Source organism: Wasmannia auropunctata, unplaced genomic scaffold (genome assembly GCF_000956235.1).
Source record: "Wasmannia auropunctata unplaced genomic scaffold, wasmannia.A_1.0 LD336057.1, whole genome shotgun sequence".
Taxonomy (NCBI): domain Eukaryota; kingdom Metazoa; phylum Arthropoda; class Insecta; order Hymenoptera; family Formicidae; genus Wasmannia; species Wasmannia auropunctata.
Genome location: NW_012026833.1, coordinates 109,530 through 126,640, shown reverse-complemented (window position 1 = coordinate 126,640; position 17,111 = coordinate 109,530). Strand labels below are relative to the sequence as shown.

The window sequence follows — 17,111 nt, the reverse complement described above, 5'->3', positions numbered from 1 at the left end:
TCCAACGCTAATGTGGAATTTTCTTAGAACATATAATATATGTAACATATGTTCTAAGGGAATCTCGCATTTATGTAGAAATCGTAAAACTGCAAATTTGCGTTAAAAGTAGTAAATACTGATTCTTTTAAAAAAATATACCGGCTATATGTATTTATATACCTATTAATGTCGGTAATGCAGGTTTCACGATGTCGACGTGTTTTGTGTTTCGAAAACGCCGGGGGCAGGACGGGCGCGCGAATAATCGCGCCGATTTTGACGAGACTGCGTTTTTGCGATTGGTAGCCCTGGGTTTCGGAGCATTTGCGCCCGATTGCGCCTCGCGTCGCCATTTTCCGTCTGGCGGTTCCGTGTTTGCTTTACATTCCGGAGATTGCAGCGTGTGAGCACGATGTCTTCAGCGAGCGGTGACGAGGCCGACTTCGTGCCGGCCGAGCCAGGTAAAGGGAGAGGCGCGTAACGTGCGGATCGTCCTCTCGCGATCGATCGTCAGGTCGTTGCCGGGGAAATCGCTCGTCGCCCAAGGACGTGCCGCCCGGCGCGGCCGCCCAGCCTACGAGACCGCCATTTCGACGACGCGGCGTCTCGTGCACTCCGAGCGTTTATAAATACTTTCGTCGTTATGTTTTCCAGTGAGACGCACCAGGTCTGGTCGAGCCCGAAAAACAGCGGTGGTGGCCAAGAAGTCACCCGTGAAGAAGCTCCTCGCCCGGGCGACACGCTCCCCGAGGAAGATCCAGGAGATCGAGGAGGTTGAGGTAAGGGTCGAAACCTTCCGAAACCGGTTGCGCTGACACGGATTAACGTCATCGTCGATTGATACGATCCTCATCTTCTGGCAATAAGACCGAAGCAGAGTAGCGGAGCGTCAGTCTGGCTTTCTGTTTATTTTCCTTTGATTCGAATGTATCGGAGTTGCCGTCTTGCAATGATATAAAATAATGTTTATTTACTTGAAATATTAAATAGTTGCGACAGTATTGCCTTTCTTATGATATGTTATCAATGTATATTCGAATGTATTGGAGTTGCCGTCTAAAGAGGAATAAACAATTTATTAATTGGGTAGATTTTTTTGAAGCAATGATATAAAATAATGTTTATTTACTTGAAATATTAAATAGTTGCGACAGTATTGCCTTTCTTATGATATGTTATCAATGTATATTCGAATGTATTGGAGTTGCCGTCTAAAGAGGAATAAACAATTCATTAATTGGATAGATTTTATTGAAGCAATGATATAAAATAATGTTTATTTACTTGAAATATTAAATAGTTGCGACAGTATTGCCTTTCTTATGATATGCTATCAATGTATACTTGAATAATCGATTTGTGGAAAATAATATATAGAGGAAATGGTTCTTAAACAATTGACTTGTAATTACAGGAAGAGACTACATCTACACTAGAAGAAGCCATGATGGAAAGTATGCCTGAGAACGGAGTTCAACGTTTAACGGATGTCATTGTGGAGCAACGTAGCGAGGAAGACACTCCCATGTTGCATTTGGAATTGGAGGACTCTGATGACACTAATATACACGAAATAAGTATGAGTCAAAACGAAGAACTGGAGCAAGATGTAGAAGACATGGTAAATAATATATGTGCAGTGTTTCTCACTTTCTTTTTTTGTTTTTGTTTTTTTGTTAATGTTAAACTCTAGAGAAAAAAGACCGTGTTATAATTTTATCATTTTTTATTATATTGTATTTCACATAAAACTCGATTTATTTTAGCGGCATTCCAATATAAGGTCAGAGGGCATAATTATGGAAGACAGCAGCATGGACAAGGTGGAGATGCTGGCTGAACGTGGAGACATCGAGATGGAGGATCAGGACGTCAGCAACGATGACTCGAATCAGCAACGCGTGCTGATAGACTTTCAAGGAGTTATCAATGAAGACGGCAACACAATGACGCAAGAGATCCTAGAGGCGGAGGAGGAGGACGAGGAGGAGGAGGAGGTTGATTCAGAGAGCATGTCCGCGCACACCGGTACGAGGATTCAGGTTATGGAAATTGAAGATTCGCAGCAAGGAATGTCAGAGGATGCGGACACGGTGATGGGCAAGGTGGAAGAACCCGACATGGAAGTGTCGCAGAGTGATTCCTTGCCGCGCATAGAAATAACCGCGGCTGAAAACGAGGAGATACACGAATACATCACTGAGGATGACGCGAAGAAGATCGAGCCCGACACGGAGGCCGTGTCTGAGGACGAGTTACCGACCGAAGCCACGGCCAAGGTGAGAAGCGTTAGATTCTCATTTTTGATACACAATTAATGTATTTTTTTCAATTTTTTTGGTATAATAATTTGTGGATGGATAGCGTAAATAATTTTAATATTTCAATGCATTAAATAATTTAATGTACAGGAACCAGAGACCGAAGCAGTTTCCGACGAGGAATTGCCGGTTGCCGCTCCAGCAGACTTGGGCGAAACAGAGTCCGTGTCGGAAGATGAATTACCGCCGGACAGCGACAAGAAGAAAAAGAGCGGGGCGAAATCGATAAAAACACCGGAGAAGAAAACCAAAGTGGAAGGCGGAAGTAAGTACCCTTCCTACAGTGTGTTCTATAAAATTTTGCAGTCTAGAATCGATTTTCTTACGTGTTCCTTCTACTTTTAGCGAAACGTAAATTGAACGCGGAAGGAGAATACGATCCTAGTTCTCCGACGTCTGAAAACAATGACGAGGCGCCAGCAAAGAAGGTCGCCTTGTCGACTGACGCGGAAGTGGGAGATAAGCCAGAGATTAAGCCAGCGTCGCCGAAAAAGAAAACATTGCCCGAACTAGAAAAATATTGGAAGGCCGTTAATGAAGATCCGTCTGACTTTACGGGGTGGACGTATCTCTTACAGTACGTGGATCAAGAGGTTAGTCGATCAAAAAATTATTCAAAAGCTTTATTTTTTTTAGACTTAGTTTGTGTTAATTATTGTTTCAATATAAAATACCAAATTAAATTAAAATATACTCGGGTAACATTTGAGGAATATCACGAGGTTAATCAATCAAAAGATTATTCAAAAGCTTTACTTTATCTTGAGACTTAGTTTGTGTTAATTATTCTTGTTTCAATATAAAATACCGAATCAAATTAAAATATACTTGGGTAACATTTGAGGAATATCACGAGGTTAATCAATCAAAAGATTATTCAAAAGCTTTACTTTATCTTGAGACTCAATTTGTGTTAATTATTCTTAATCTAATATAAAATACCGAATCAAATTAAAATATACTCGGGTAACATTTGAGGAATATCACGAGGTTAATCAATCAAAAAATTATTCTAAAGCTTTATTTTGAGACTCAGTTTGTGTTAATTATTCTTAATCTAATATAAAATACCGAATTAAATTAAAATATACTCGAGTAACATTTGAAGAATATCACAAGGTTAGTCAATCAAAAGATTATTCAAAAATTTTATTTTATCTTGAGATTCAGTTTGTGTTAATTATTCTTGATCTGATATTAAATCAAATTAAAATATATTCGGGTAACATTTGAGAAATATCGAGAATTCGTGTACAGAGATCTTTTAAATGAGTTGGAGCTGACATTCGATTTTTATCACAGAACGATGCCGAGGCTGCACGCGAAGCTTACACCAAATTCTTGGAGCGTTATCCATATTGCTACGGTTACTGGAGAAAGTTCGCCGATTACGAGAAGAAGAAGGGCAACCCCGAAAATGTCCAAACGGTGAGTCCGATCGTATATTACGTTCATTAGGCTATCTCTCATTATATGATATCATTATAATTAACGCAATCTAATGAAACTAGCTCGAGTTAGGAAGACGCGTGGGCAGTGTGCACGCACATAAATATGGTTTTCCCTTCCAACAGCATAGCACGTCTTGCGGCACCTATTCGACTTTCTTCGTTTACAAAATAGTTACTTATTTAATTAATATCCTGCGATACCTACAAAAATATGCTATATTACATATTTTACTGTCTTACCGATATATCGAATACATCAAGTACTCTATCGTACGATACGTAAGTCGAGCGAGGACGGCTAGTTGTTTCCGAAGCGCCTTTTATCGTGAAAGACAAAAAATTGTGTTATATCTACTGTAAGCATTTGTACACATAGCTTACTACAGAAAGTATTGTAAAACTTTAAGCATAAGATATATGCGCTACTCTTACTTAATGTAAGTAAGATATGTTGGTCGGGTTGGGTGTTAAGTCAATGTCAGAGACAAAGACTTAGGACACGTGCACGTGCCAGAGTGGGAGCAAGAAAGAGTGGCGGAAGACAGTGTGGCGCCCAGATCGGAACACTCCCTGACTTTTAAGGTGAATGCACAATGCTCTGCAATCTCTGTGTTAATTAAATCTCTTTATTTACAGTACGCGTACGATATGTGAGTATACGTTGCTAAAAAAAAAAAAACAAAAAAAAAAGACCGTAATGCTTAACGAAAGCTAAAAGCAAAATAGGTATAAGATCTACCCGCCGATAAGGCCGACCCAGTTGTAAACTGTTCTAAATACGATCCATGAATCCATTACCGCAGGTGTTCGACCAAGGTCTGAAAGCTATTTCGCTAAGCGTCGATCTCTGGCTCCATTACATCAACCACTGTAAAACCGTCTATGAGAAAGATGAAGACAAGCTTCGGGAGCAGTACGAGCGAGCCATACAAGCTTGCGGGCTTGAGTTCAGGTAAGAAATCCAGAATTTTCTTTCTAGATTTACATTTGTAGATGCACGTATTAGCTTATGTGGTATTATATTGTCCATAAAAAAAGTGATCAATTTATTTCTTTAGTGCATTAGCTGTTAATGCATAATAGGGCTGTTACTCTTTACTCACTTTGAATATTCGAAGCTTCGAAATTTTGAAAAATACATTAAAAATTCGAATTTTTGAAATTGGATTGTTTTATTGATCATTATCTTTTCTTATTTGCACATGTAAATTATTAATTTGTAATATTTCAGGTTATAATACTTTCCAATTTTTTAGAAATAATTTTGTATATGTATTAATTCTTTTTATTTACAATATTTGTAAATTTTCTGAATAAATTTATTATTTGCACAAATGTATTTTTCGAAACCTCGAAGCTTTGAAAGAATTCAAAGATTTTAATGCCAAAGCTTCGAATCCTCGAAGCTTCGAAGTTCGAATGTCGAAGCCTTCGAACCAAATCACCAGCTCTAATGCATAATATAATAGTGCACCGATAAAGGTCTACTTTGATAAATAATTAGCGGAGATTAAACGAATATGTTATAACAATTTGAACGTAAAACAGGTCGGATCGTCTCTGGGAGAGCTACATAAAATGGGAATCAGAGGGGAAACGCTTGAGCAGAGTGACAGCACTGTACGATCGTTTGCTGTCGACACCTACTCTCGGTTACACCTCCCACTTCGAAGCCTTCCAGGAATTCGTGTCGTCCAACCTGCCGAATCGTATCCTAAGCGTGGACGACTTCCTCGCGCTACGCGCCGAGGTGAAGGCCCTCCTGAAATCAGACGACGCTACCGCGGCATCGGCCGCCGATGACGCGCCACCCGGTGAGGAACTGCCACCCCATGAGGTGCCACCCACCGACGAGGAGACTCGTGCCATACGTGAGAAGATTATTAGCAGCAGGCGCAAAATGCACAAGGCGAACGTGAACGCGGTGGCAGCGAGATGGTCGTACGAAGAGGGGGTACGGTGACATTCAGTTATAATTATATGTACTCATTATAGTCACGCTTTGAATGGTTATTTAGCAAAATGAGACTTCCTAATTTCAGTACGTTGAAATGTTTCACTGCTCTTGTAAAATGGAACAAAAGTTCTCACTCATTTCGATCCCTCACTGTATAGCTCTAGAACTACCTAATCGCGCAGTAAATGTGGATTCGTTGTAGTACAGAAGTCAATCTTTTGCAATGTTTTATGTTGTAAGTAAAAAAAAAAGTATACTCCAAATTAAAAGATTTGGATTCATTAATTAATCTCACATTGTAGCAAAATTCAAATTAGTTTACGGTCTAGAACGATTGGTTCACAGTCTAAGTATATGTTGTGTAATTGACAGATAAAGAGACCATATTTCCATGTAAAACCGTTGGAACGGTGCCAGTTGAAAAATTGGAAGGAGTACCTCGATTTCGAGATTGAACAAAAGGATCAGAATCGAATAATCATCTTGTTTGAGAGGTGTCTTATTGCTTGTGCACTTTATGATGAATTTTGGATGCGAGTAAGTAGATGTTAATCTATATTAATATAATATTGTATCACATATAGACTGACTCTTGTCACTTTAAACATATATAATTTAAAACTTATCTCGTACAATATGTATAATAAATATAAATGATTTTTTTTCCGTTTCGTTTGTGCAGTTTGTGCGCTATTTGGAATCGCTGAAGGGAGACAACACAGAAAAGATCCGAGATGTGTACTCGAGAGCGTGTATGGTACATCACCCAAAGAAACCAAATTTGCATTTGCAATGGGCCATTTTTGAGGAGGGTCAGGATAACTTCGAGAAAGCTGCCGCCATATTAGAGAATATTGATAATGTGTTGCCAAATATGCTGCAAGTGGCGTACCGGCGAATAAACTTGGAACGCCGTCGTGGTGACTTGGAGAAGGCGTGTACTTTATACGAAAATTACATTAACAATAGCAAGAATAGAACGATCGCCAATAATATCGCCGTGAAGTACGCACGATTCTTGTGTAAAGTCAAGGATGACGTTGATAAGGCAATTAAGGTGTTGATGAAGGTACGTTTAAAATGCAAAATTAATCTTTGTCTATCTATGTATTACGACGACATTGTGTTCAGCGATATTTATGTATATCTATTAATACAAGCTATTTGGCTTTTTTTTTTTGTACAGGCCACAGATAAAGATAAAGACAATCCCAGATTATATCTGCAATTAATAGATTTGGCAATGCAACGAACGCCAGTTGACACTCAAGAAATAGTAGGCTACATGGATATGTTTATAGAAAGAGAGCACGCAGATCTTGAGCAAAGAGTGCTTTTTGCGCAACGTAAGGTTGAATTCCTGGAAGACTTCAGCCCCGACATCCGGCAAGTGTTGAAGGCTCACGAGCAGTTCCAGAAGTGCATCAAGCAAGCGAAAGAAAGAAAGAAGACGAAGGGTGACGACAACAAAACGTAAGTATTTAGAAAATCTTAAATAAAAATATTAAATATTAATCTTTATAAAAAAAGTTATGAAATAATGTTAAGTTATTTTAATTGTTTTACACAATTGAACATAATTAAAATATTTTAATAGAACATTCGAGTTCAGCAAATGCATTGTGATTAGAAATACAAATATTATTAAATACAATTAATCTGGAGTTTCTATCATGTAATTGAAATTGACATAAATATTTATTTTTACGAAAATACTTACGAAAACTAGAAATTATATTGAAATTGCTTTCGATAGAAGATTATCTTATGACGCCGGTGTGTTGCAGCGATTCTTCGCCCCCGAAGAAGAAAGCCGATCAGTCAAATGTGCCACCTTCACCGTCCGTGGGCTCGCAGTCCTCATACCAATACAGCAGCGGTCCGAGCGGTCCTTATCAGTCGCCACAACAGTTCCAGGGCGGACAGTACGGCGGTCAGGGCGGCTATCAGCAAGGTTACCAGCAGTACCCACCCCCATCAGATCCCAATTATGCTAACTACCAAAATTGGCAGTACGGTCAAGGAGGACCGCAGGCTTACGGACCTTATAATCAGTGGGGATCTTACAATTATTATTAATACCGATCACGTAATCGCCCCTAAGACTATCGTACTGTTAATTGTGTCCTATTGTACATTCTCTAGCTTTTATTCTACCGATTTCGAAGTCAGCAGATGAAGGAATTTAATTGTTTAAGTATCTTGGTCACCTCTGACATGTGAGAGCTTGTATGTCAAGCGTATTCTCTCTCTATATATATATATATATATATATATATATCATTAACCTGATGATACCTTGCATGTGGATATTTACTATATGTACTGAATAAATTGTATACCGTTAAAACAGAACTTTACTCCTGGCATTATTTGTTTGCATTGCTTTTGCGTGGCATTAAAATTATGCATTAAGGATTATTAATAATTGGACTAATAATTGTTTTATTGCAATTTTTATTTTAGAAACAAATTGTCCTTTAAATCATTAATTTAAAAAATGTCAGATAAAAATATAAAATTTTCACTGAAAAAATAAACGAGTAAGATTCCTGCGGTGTACAGTTTGTTTAGGATCTTTTGTGTGTTCACATAACTTGAAAACGTTGCTGCTTCATAGCATTAAATGTCAAGATGATTTCGCGGATTATATCTTAATAAATTGTAGATTCCAAAACGATTGTCGCATAACATCAACAAAATTACATTATAAAACGTGTTGTATTTTACAACTCACTACATCATGTTGGATATATTATGTAACATCTCCAAATTTGTATAAATCGTAGTCGATTTATGTAAATTAACTTACTTTTCGTGAAGAAATCGTGATCACTGCAGATCATAATCTTCTTTATATTTTTCGTTAAATTCGTTCGCTGTACCGAGCTTAGTTTGTTCGGCACAGGATTGAGAAATGTCTTTCGTTAATCAATGTTAAAGGTATATTGTATTATTTCGAATCTGTGTGATTTCTTTTACTGAAGATTACTTTGACACGTGTAGAATATATCGATCATATCTTGATATTCGATAAGTAATCCGATTTAATTAAAAACTTGATAATATCCAAAAATGCTTTTTATGATTATTTGAAATAACAGTAATGAAATAATGATTGTTTCTGTAATTATTCCAATATGTGTATTCCGATTTCTTCTAATACGTATCAGTATAAAACTTATAATTAAAATTAGACCTATAATTGAAACTTTGTGAAACCAAATAGTTTTAATTTTTTTATGTAAATTTTGCAATTGAGCATAATCACGTCGAGAGATTTGTTTCAGATTTATAAAATTGTATAAATTTGTTTCACAATATGTTTCAACATTTTCACACATTCTGCCATTATTAGATATTTTAACGACAATTTAAGTTTCGAATATGTTATACTTGTGTTGAAGATTTCAGGTATATTAAATTGACATGGTTTCGCATAGTTATCTTTATTACGTTCAATAAAAGTCCAACTCCTACTTACTTCCTTGTTTCATTTACTTTCTTATAAACAATTTCTTTCGCTCTATAAGTTAATAAATTGCATATATAAAAACTACTCTCCAGGATCTACGCAAAGTTAAAAGTTTGTTGTAAAACTTTTCAAAAAAATGCTGACGGTCTGTAACAAATTTAAAAACTGTAAAATACAGAAGTCTCGGGGGGGAGGGGGCGGGTTACACTTTCATTTTTTTTTTCTTACTGATTTTTATACACGCAATTGAAACTTGGCGAAGTTAGTAGAACGCTTAACATCTTCTATTGCTGTAGTTTCAACATTACTTTAACACACTTTAAATATTTATATATATTATCCGTATTTTATATAAAGAGATTTGCAAAACATTAGCGAATTATATTACTATATAATTTAGTTTCGAATTTTTCAAACAGGATTGTCGTAAAACGATTACATCGTTTTTCTCTCAATATAAATATGCAGAGAATAAAACTTAGCTTAAAAATTGCAACAACATAACTGGCTCCAGGCGATTCATTAGCTTGCCAAATAAGCTGCACAATTAAGCTGAATATCAATATCGAGTGTATACTATAAATACATAGTATGCATTCGGGGAGCGTGCTATCAGCGCTACTGCATCATTTTGTCCTAATTAACGATTAACACAAAATAACAATAGCGCTGGTAGAGCGCTCCCCGAACGCAGCCATATCTAGTGTTGTAAATTCACGAGTGTGGTGAAGTCGCGTACGTTCAAGTATTTGGCAAGCGAATGGATTCAGTTTTCGAAAATCGACATTAATTAGTAGAAAAGAATAATCTCTATATATGTATGTATAATATATAACTCCGTTCGGAACGATTATAAGTTAATTGTCATGAAAAAATTTTATTTATGTAGCATTAAACAACCACGGCGCTCGAGGCCATCGTGTTAAGTCCGCAAGTGCCATCCCCGCGATAAACTCTGTAATATCCTTGTTCACCCCAAGACTTTCCCCAGCTGTTCTTGATGATCCAATACGGTAGCTTGGAGTGGAAAAGCGGATACTCTGAAAAGAGAATATTGAGTGTAATGTCGTCTACATTATCGCGCTCAATAATATTAATATTAAATTGTAAACCTTCGAAGAGAAGCAAGCACTAAGTGTAATCTCTTAAAAAAAAAAAAAGAATGTTGAACTTTACTAATTAAAATACATATTCTTAATTACTGAATTATATATGTACTTATATTAGCGATACATTAAAAAATATAAAATTGTTAAACTACATTCATCGAGGACAATGATTAAAATTAATTTCTCTGTGGAAGAGAAAATACAATGAGTTCTACTTTCTTTTGCCGTGTTTTTTCCAATAATAACTTTTCAATCGTTTGCTCAAAAAACTATCTTAACGCAATACGTACTACTTGTGCCGTAGCCGACGATCAGCACGCCGTGATCCAGATTCTTGGGATTGCACAGGAATTTGAAGGGATGCGAGACACCGCCCATGTAGAACTGCATAGCGTTGGCGTTGATGCCGATGGAGATCGGGCCGTTTTCCACGAGCCACTGCGCCATTTGCGTCTCGTTCGTCGTGATGTTGACGGCGGAGGTCAGCTGCACCTTGGCCAAGTTCCTCTTGAAGTGGCACTTCTCGTTCTCCGCCTCGTACGGATAGTCCGACTCCAGCTCGAGGCCGCCCAGCTGCTCGATCGCCCGGTACGCGTTGTCGGGCAGGCCGCCGCTGCAGCCTTCGTCAAGATCGTCGCAGTCCACCAGCTCCTGTTCGGACAGGGACAGCAGCTGGCCGTGCTTGATCGCGTACTGGCCCTCGACGTTGCCCGTCACCGAGAAGGCCCAGCACGAACCGCATCCGCCCTGATCCTTCACCGGAGTCACGACGTTCTTCTGTCGCCAGTCGAAGCTGGACGGCACGTCGATGTCCGGGATCTCGGCCTCGGGCAGGGGAATCTCGTTCTCCGACCGCAGGTCCGGTCGCAGGCCGAGATAACGCGCGCGGAACTCCTCGCGCGACATATCGGCGAACATGTTCACGCCGTAGCGGCCGGTCCCCTGCTCGGTCTTCCGCAGCAGCTGTATGATACCGAGATTCTCGCGGAATATCTGGAGCCGCAGGCTCCTCTCCTCCGGCGAGGCGTACGTTCGATTGTGGGTCACCGCGAAGTCGTCGAACAGCCGCTCGGTTCTCATGTCCTCGGCGAGCTGCATCATCTTCCTGTTGTAATCGACGCCGCGCAGGGACCGTTTCCTTCTCTCATTATTCGGCGGGGGACACTCCACAGTTATCTCGGGCGAACCGTTGTCGAGCCACGGCCGCGACCACACCTTTATCAGACACTCCTTCACCTCGCTTCCCTCCTGCAACTGGCAGTTGTCCTTGGTGCCCTTCGGGCAATTACTGTCGCCCAGCTTGGCCTTGATCTTGTAAAGTTTACCGGCGACTACTTGGACGGTCGCCTCGATGATTTCCGTTATGAGCGGTTCGTTCGGACTGTCCGATTCCGCGGAAATTTTGCGCAGCGCTTTTTCAGCGAAGAGCTGGATTTCAGGATCGGTTGTGGATGTCGGCGCGGGAGCACCGACCAGCCTCTGCGAGCGTTTTCTCCTGTTATTAACATTTTCTCTATCGTTCGCCTTTTCGAGCTTGAAATCCTCCGGAACGGAAACCTTCTTTCGCTGAAATTTCTCTTCCTTGACTTCCTTCATAGCCTCACCTGTGTCGGGCGTAGCTTCCACCTTGACGGGCAGATCGAAGTCCTCCAAGAACTCTTTGAACTCTTTCGCCTTGTCCGTAAAGCCCAAGATCTTTTCGTCATCCTGGCTCTTATTCAGTACCACTTTCACGATCGTGGATTCCGTCACCTCAGCTTCCGCGGGCTCCTTCGAGGACATCGGAGGCGCTTGGGTGTAATTGTCCAACATTTCCTTCAGGCTCTCGTAGGCGTCGTCCATCTCGGTGTGGAACGGATGCCCTTCGTCGTATTTGACCGTCACCAAGGATTCGCTCTCCAAAGTTGATCCGTACGACTGGCCGGTCGGATCGCTGGACGCGTTCTCGGGATCCGTGCAGTTGTTCTTGGTGATCCTGAGAGACGTCTGTTGCCACGGTCGTTGCTCGAACGTGACCATGCACAACTTGGTCGGGACGGCCGCTCGCAGCGGGCACTCCTGCTCCTGCTCCAGGGCGTTCTTCAGGCACTCGGACTCGCCTATCAGCAGCAGCAGCTCGTACTTAATCACGTTAGACGAAACCGGCACGAAGCGGGTGACCCTCACGATGCTCAACAGCTTGTGCTTGTAATCGCCCGCGGTCTGCTCGTCCATCGATCTCAACGTTTGGTCGCCGAAAACGAGGAGACCCGGCAGATTCGGATTCAGCTCGTACGGACAGCCCGGGCAGTACGTGTTGCCGGAGGCGCGCACGGCGACGAACGTCTTGACGTTCTCGTCGCCGGTCTCCTGAATCTCGTGATCCAATTCAACGCTCCGATTGCTGTTCACCTGCTCGGCCAGGCTATCCTGAGTGACCTGAGAGTCCTCCTGCTCCTCCGCCTGATAGCTCTGCTCCTGCGACATGTCATTCTGCGCGTCCGCCGGATAGAAGTACATGCACTGAATGGAATCATTCAGCGTCTCTATGTCGCCGTGCTCGTCCTGCTTCAGGTCGATAGTACAGGCCTCTCTGGGGCAGGACTCCACCCCGCATATTGGACTCAGGTCGTACGTGAATTTGTATACTTTGTAAGGCGGCTCCTCCTGCAACAATAATGGAGTTATTTACACGAGGAATGGCAAATCACCTTACAATTACATCAGACTTGTTTGGTAATAATCACTATTGATTGAAATAATAAACCGCGATTATTCTATTGCAGCAATTATTCTGTTACTGTAATATAAAGCTGAAATGCATAATGTTTTATGCCTCAAAACAGAACTCTGCTGCGCAGTAACATTCCTCACGTTCCTTCGCACCCGAGTACAGCTTGGCCTGATAACCCAGAACATCATTATCTCAGTTTATCATTGCCTCCGAATATACATGCATAGAGAAATATGTATACCTTGACACGCATCGATAGAATACATTCACATATTGATACATTCGCGTGATCAGAAATAAAATGAAATATCTTATCCATGTTTCTAGAAGTTTCGCTTAATATCACCCTCAAATAAAACGGCAAGAATCCACAACAGTTTTAGCTTTACTAAAACAAACTTTATCAATTCTGACATTTTTTTTCTAAATAATAAATAATGTTAATTGTTTACATCAGTTGAATATAACGTAAAACATTGCATCACTCTTGAATGAATCCAAGAAATAACACCTTTACATCTGTAAAATCCTTATAGAAACGGCGTCGAGATTCTCAGAGGGAGAACAGTCATCAAACGTGTCTTTCCAGGAAAGCAAATCGAAATTACTATAATTATGCTATCAATTATGCCTTGACGCCTCACAATCCTTGATATTAGTTTCCCATATTTCTCATAAGAAATAATTATCTGTAAATAGAATTCAACACGTAATGCTGGTAATTCATTCTTTATTACATTGGAAGACAAAGGAAATTTTTTTATCTTCAGAATTTTATCAGAATTCTTTATGTCACACTGTTCAAACCATATTGTCAAATCACTATTTTGAAGTCTATATCAATACTACGGTCTATAATCATAATCAATTTATAATCTGTACAAATAACATAATCTATAATCTCTTAGTCAATTCTTGATATTTACAATTTATAGTTTTCATCGCGCTGATAAGCGATGAAAACTTAATTCACAAATTTAATTTTCGTCACTTTAATTTTCGACAACTTAATAGGTAAACAAAGAATTACAATCTGATTGGCTTCGATCTTATAGGAGTCTCATCCTCACTCTCTGCAAATATTTAATTGTTTATTCAAAGAAGCTATAACTGCGCAGCAAACAAAATTATTCTTCACCTCTCAACGGCTACGTATTGCAGCTTGCGACGCATTATATATACCTATGTATGAGTTTGCGAGCAAACTCGTTCTCGACTGCTGACAACAGTCATCGCCAAACAAAGAAGGATTGGCTCATTGGCCGTTCGATCGTGTCACCTCTCGTGACACTCGCCTAATAGCTGCATGAAAAATGAAACGAAAGCGCTGAAAGGGGGGCACGCGATTGGAATTTCCCCGATCTTCACCCGAGGTATATATATATTCCTGGTGACTTATCCCGTGGAGGTCCCGCGGCATCGGGCAGATGTATGTATACACGGACTCACCAATTCCTGCGCGTTTATCAGGTTGCCATGCGCGTACAGGTGATGCGTCGGAGAGTGCTCGTTCAGGGCCTTCCACGCCTTCTCCAGCAGCCCGGAGGGCACCCGGTTCAGGGGGATGTTCACCGGGTTCGACCGCACCGCCTGCGCGAACAGGCAGGCCAGGTAGAGGAGCGCGAGGTAACCCGCGCGGCTTCGTTCTGCCATTTTGCGAGACGCGCGTCGTCGTCGTCGCGCTCGGACTCTCTGCGCTCCGGATTAACCGCGCACCAACAAAACAATAATAAGCTCGCGAATCAGGACTGTGCGAAACTGACCCCGGACAGTCAAGTGTCAAGCGACTGACTGGCGCGCGGCCGTCAGGCGCCAATCGCCAATTCCGCGTCACCGCTCTCCGCGAGTCAACTCAGCCGACCTGTCAGCTCGTCGTCAGCAGCTCTCCCTCTCAGCTGCGATAGATTACTCTTCCAACGCAGGGAGTGAGGGAGGCAGACGGATGATCGGGCACAGTCGAAAGACAGAGAAAGAGAGAGAGAGAGAGAGAGAGAGAGAGAGAGAGAAAGAAGTGCAGAAGGTGCAATAAGAGATAGATTATTTTTTATGACAGTAGCGACAGTGATTGGAAATCCGTTTTGCTTTCTGCGTCATTTAAGCATATATATATATGTATATATAATATGCATAAATGTATGTGTATTTTAGAGACTGCAAGAGAAAGAGAAGAATGTTACAACACCCTTATCTGGTTTGCTTAATCCTCTCTCTTAATTAAATAAATGATGTCTATATAAATAAATTTATCTTTTCCATTCAATTTTTTATAGAAGAAAAAATAAAATATTTTTATATTTTTTTATATTTTTTACAGCAGAAAAAATAAAATAAATATATATTTAGGGCAATTAAGATATATATACGAATGCGTGTGAATCTGTTCTATAGTTACGCTTTCTTCGACTTTCTTAAAGCTTTAAGCCAAAATTGTATATTTAGGAAGATGGTTTTCGAGGGAGAAAAAAACAAAGGTTGGGTGTGACTAAACAAATAGACTTGAACGTTGCCGCATCAAATTTTGCGATCGATATTTATTGCGGCAAGCTTATTTCACATGCATAAAAAAAGTAGCAGATTATTGCAGTTTGAAACATAGCGATTGTAATAAGCATATATAATTATAGTAATTACTATCATATCAAGCATATATGTATAATCGATATTTTAGCTTAATTGATCGATTTATTTCAGATAGGTAAATCTTTGATGAGAACAGATTCTGTAATCTTATTATAGTTTCAAAATAATCGAAAAACATCTTGAAAAATTAAGAAAATGAATTGAAATAATATTAGTTTCAAAAACCATGTCTTTATATAATTTCTTCATGTATCTTTATATCTTTGCATACTTAATTTATATAATATGTATATATAAAAATTAAGATATGCGAAAATATACATAATTGCAGGAACATTAATAAATTATATAATAATTAAGTAGAGTAGGGTCACGTATAAATAAGGGCGGAGGATCAAAATAAATTCACAAAAATATATGTATCTTTAGTATCTATATTATTTTTCTTAATTATATATCTCCGTATATTTTTGTATATCTTATAATTTATATATCTTTTTGTATTATATATCTGGAGGTTCTACAATAATTTAAACACTAATAGCGATATATAGGGTACAAACTCTCTACCACCGACGATTGAGATATTATTAAAGATCGTTAATCCTGGATAAATTTTCGTGATCATCAAAGGAGCTCGAGGGGCTTGATGGACATAAGTAATTGAAGACGTCGTAATATTATATCCATTATATTGATGCAGTAATTTTATGACTGTTAACATAAATGTAGGAATAATGCATTATGAAAATTTTTATTTTTTATTATACAAAATGTTTTGTAAGTAAATATGCATGGCATACTTATAATGTTATAATATCAAATATATTGCCGCAATTAAATAATAATTTTTTCTTCTATACTGTCGCATTATCTTTATGGATCATCAAATATACGAATAATAAATCAAAATGCAATTTTAATTAAAATTATCTAAAAACATTAGTTTAATAATAAATTATATGTATAGATATTAAAATTAATATTATATATTAATATTAGTTAATATATTGTTTAAATTTTAACAGCTACACGCGCACTAATTCCCATAAGAATGTCGGTCTTTAATATTAATATCTCGGTCGATGTCTCGATGTTATATACTGATTTCTTTAAAGATAAACAATAAAATGGGACAGAACCAAGATGACGACGTATATAACATGTTCACGCTAAGTCGCCAATGCAGTCATATATATGTTATGCACAAGGTGAACAGGAACGTGCATTTATCCAATTTAGATGAATCCAGCGGAATCAGACAATTGACTAATCCGCATAATACGGGAAAAACTCAGCTACGACGCGTGTTAAAAAGGAATTTAATAGCATTCGCATTGTACAATTTGGCGGATTTCCCGTGTTTAATTGCTAGGTAAACACGCCGTAAACAAAAGCATATATTTATACTAAAAAATTCAGAAATTATAATATCTTTTTACAAACAAAACTTAATAAAGTTTGATTAAATATAATAAAATGCCCTTCAACGCAATTACAAAAACTCTTAATTGCTACAATAA

General features: G+C 39.1%; 2 protein-coding genes across 2 annotated transcripts; one reads left to right on the top strand and one right to left on the bottom strand.

The window, feature by feature from the left end:
- The first annotated feature begins 298 nt into the window (after nucleotides 1-298).
- On the top strand, nucleotides 299-9,194 carry LOC105450673 (pre-mRNA-processing factor 39). Its single transcript, XM_011690619.1, has 13 exons — nucleotides 299-443; nucleotides 637-761; nucleotides 1,397-1,603; nucleotides 1,749-2,261; nucleotides 2,394-2,568; nucleotides 2,649-2,896; nucleotides 3,606-3,731; nucleotides 4,558-4,706; nucleotides 5,303-5,708; nucleotides 6,084-6,248; nucleotides 6,394-6,780; nucleotides 6,898-7,184; nucleotides 7,499-9,194. The coding sequence occupies exons 1-13, from the start codon at nucleotides 395-397 to the stop codon at nucleotides 7,788-7,790; spliced, it is 3,129 nt and encodes a 1,042-aa protein (XP_011688921.1). The 5' UTR covers nucleotides 299-394; the 3' UTR covers nucleotides 7,791-9,194.
- On the bottom strand, nucleotides 9,145-14,910 carry LOC105450674. The gene is made up of 3 exons (XM_011690620.1): nucleotides 14,458-14,910; nucleotides 10,586-12,941; nucleotides 9,145-10,226 (listed from the first exon to the last, which is right to left on the bottom strand). Exons 1-3 carry the CDS (start codon nucleotides 14,659-14,661, stop codon nucleotides 10,078-10,080), a joined length of 2,709 nt encoding a protein of 902 aa, XP_011688922.1. The 5' UTR covers nucleotides 14,662-14,910; the 3' UTR covers nucleotides 9,145-10,077.
- Between the last annotated feature and the right edge of the window lie 2,201 nt (nucleotides 14,911-17,111).

Excerpts from the sequence above, each read along its gene's own strand:
- LOC105450673 (XM_011690619.1), top strand. The coding sequence starts at position 395 with ATGTCTTCAGCGAGCGGTGACGAGGCCGACTTCGTGCCGGCCGAGCCA. Across the intron at positions 762-1,396 it reads AGGAGATCGAGGAGGTTGAG|GAAGAGACTACATCTACACT; the intron begins GTAAGGGTCGAA and ends TTGTAATTACAG. Across the intron at positions 2,262-2,393 it reads CGACCGAAGCCACGGCCAAG|GAACCAGAGACCGAAGCAGT; the intron begins GTGAGAAGCGTT and ends TTTAATGTACAG.
- LOC105450674 (XM_011690620.1), bottom strand. The coding sequence starts at position 14,661 with ATGGCAGAACGAAGCCGCGCGGGTTACCTCGCGCTCCTCTACCTGGCC. Across the intron at positions 12,942-14,457 it reads TGATAAACGCGCAGGAATTG|GAGGAGCCGCCTTACAAAGT; the intron begins GTGAGTCCGTGT and ends TTATTGTTGCAG. Across the intron at positions 10,227-10,585 it reads CGTCGGCTACGGCACAAGTA|AGTATCCGCTTTTCCACTCC; the intron begins GTACGTATTGCG and ends TTCTCTTTTCAG.